General features: G+C 67.9%; 1 protein-coding gene across 1 annotated transcript in view; it reads left to right on the top strand.

Moving 5' to 3' along the window:
• Positions 1–377, top strand: part of ODF3B (outer dense fiber of sperm tails 3B) — a 1488-nt gene extending 1111 nt beyond the window's left edge. Inside the window, exons 4-5 of the mRNA XM_035313849.1 lie at positions 10–158; positions 244–377. Of these exons, the coding sequence (XP_035169740.1) occupies positions 10–158; positions 244–321 (227 nt within the window). The 3' untranslated portion in view covers positions 322–377. The remainder of the gene's footprint in view (positions 1–9; positions 159–243) is intronic.
• Positions 378–677: the final 300 nt, after the last annotated feature.

Genomic DNA, 677 nt, shown 5'->3' with positions numbered 1-677 from the left:
CCCCCCTCTGGCTGCAGACGCCGGGGCCCTGCAAATACCGCGTGGTGGACGCCAACGTCTACAAGAGCCGTGCGCCGCAGTACAGCATGCTGGCACGCAACGTGCCCCCCGGGGACAACACCATCAAGCCGGGGCCCGGCGCCTACAGCCCCAGCATGGTGAGACCACGGTGGCACTGCGGGGTGCGGCGGCAGGGGGGACACGGGGGGCAGCCCCCAGCCCTCACCACCGCCTCGCCCCCAGGGCCGGCCGCAGGGGCTGACGTTTGGGATCCGGCACTCGGACTACCTGGCCCCGCTCATCGTGGACGTGCCCGACTAGGGGGGGCGTGGGGGCGGTCGGCCTCTGATGGCAAAAGATCGGTGACAAAAGCCTCAGTCGCTCTGCTCGTGTCCCAGCTCATCACCTGGAATGGGGCTGCGCCTGTCCCGTCTGGGCTGGGGCTCTGGGAGGGCTCGGGAGCAAGGGGGGTGGGCCTGGCTGCTCCATCTCATTTTGTTCTCTCCCTATCTTGTCCATCCCATCTCCATCTCCATCCCCATCTCAGTCCCATCTCCATCCCCATCCCCACCCCATCCCCATCCCCATCCCCATCCCCATCCCCATCCCATCCCCATCCCCATCCCATCCCCATCCCCACCCCATCCCATCCCTGTCCCCATCCCCATCCCCATCCC

The sequence above is a fragment of the Oxyura jamaicensis genome, unplaced genomic scaffold, assembly GCF_011077185.1.
Source record: "Oxyura jamaicensis isolate SHBP4307 breed ruddy duck unplaced genomic scaffold, BPBGC_Ojam_1.0 oxyUn_random_OJ68976, whole genome shotgun sequence".
NCBI classification, from domain to species: domain Eukaryota; kingdom Metazoa; phylum Chordata; class Aves; order Anseriformes; family Anatidae; genus Oxyura; species Oxyura jamaicensis.
Note: the sequence above shows the minus strand (reverse complement) of the source record. Positions and strands in the feature narration are given on the sequence as shown.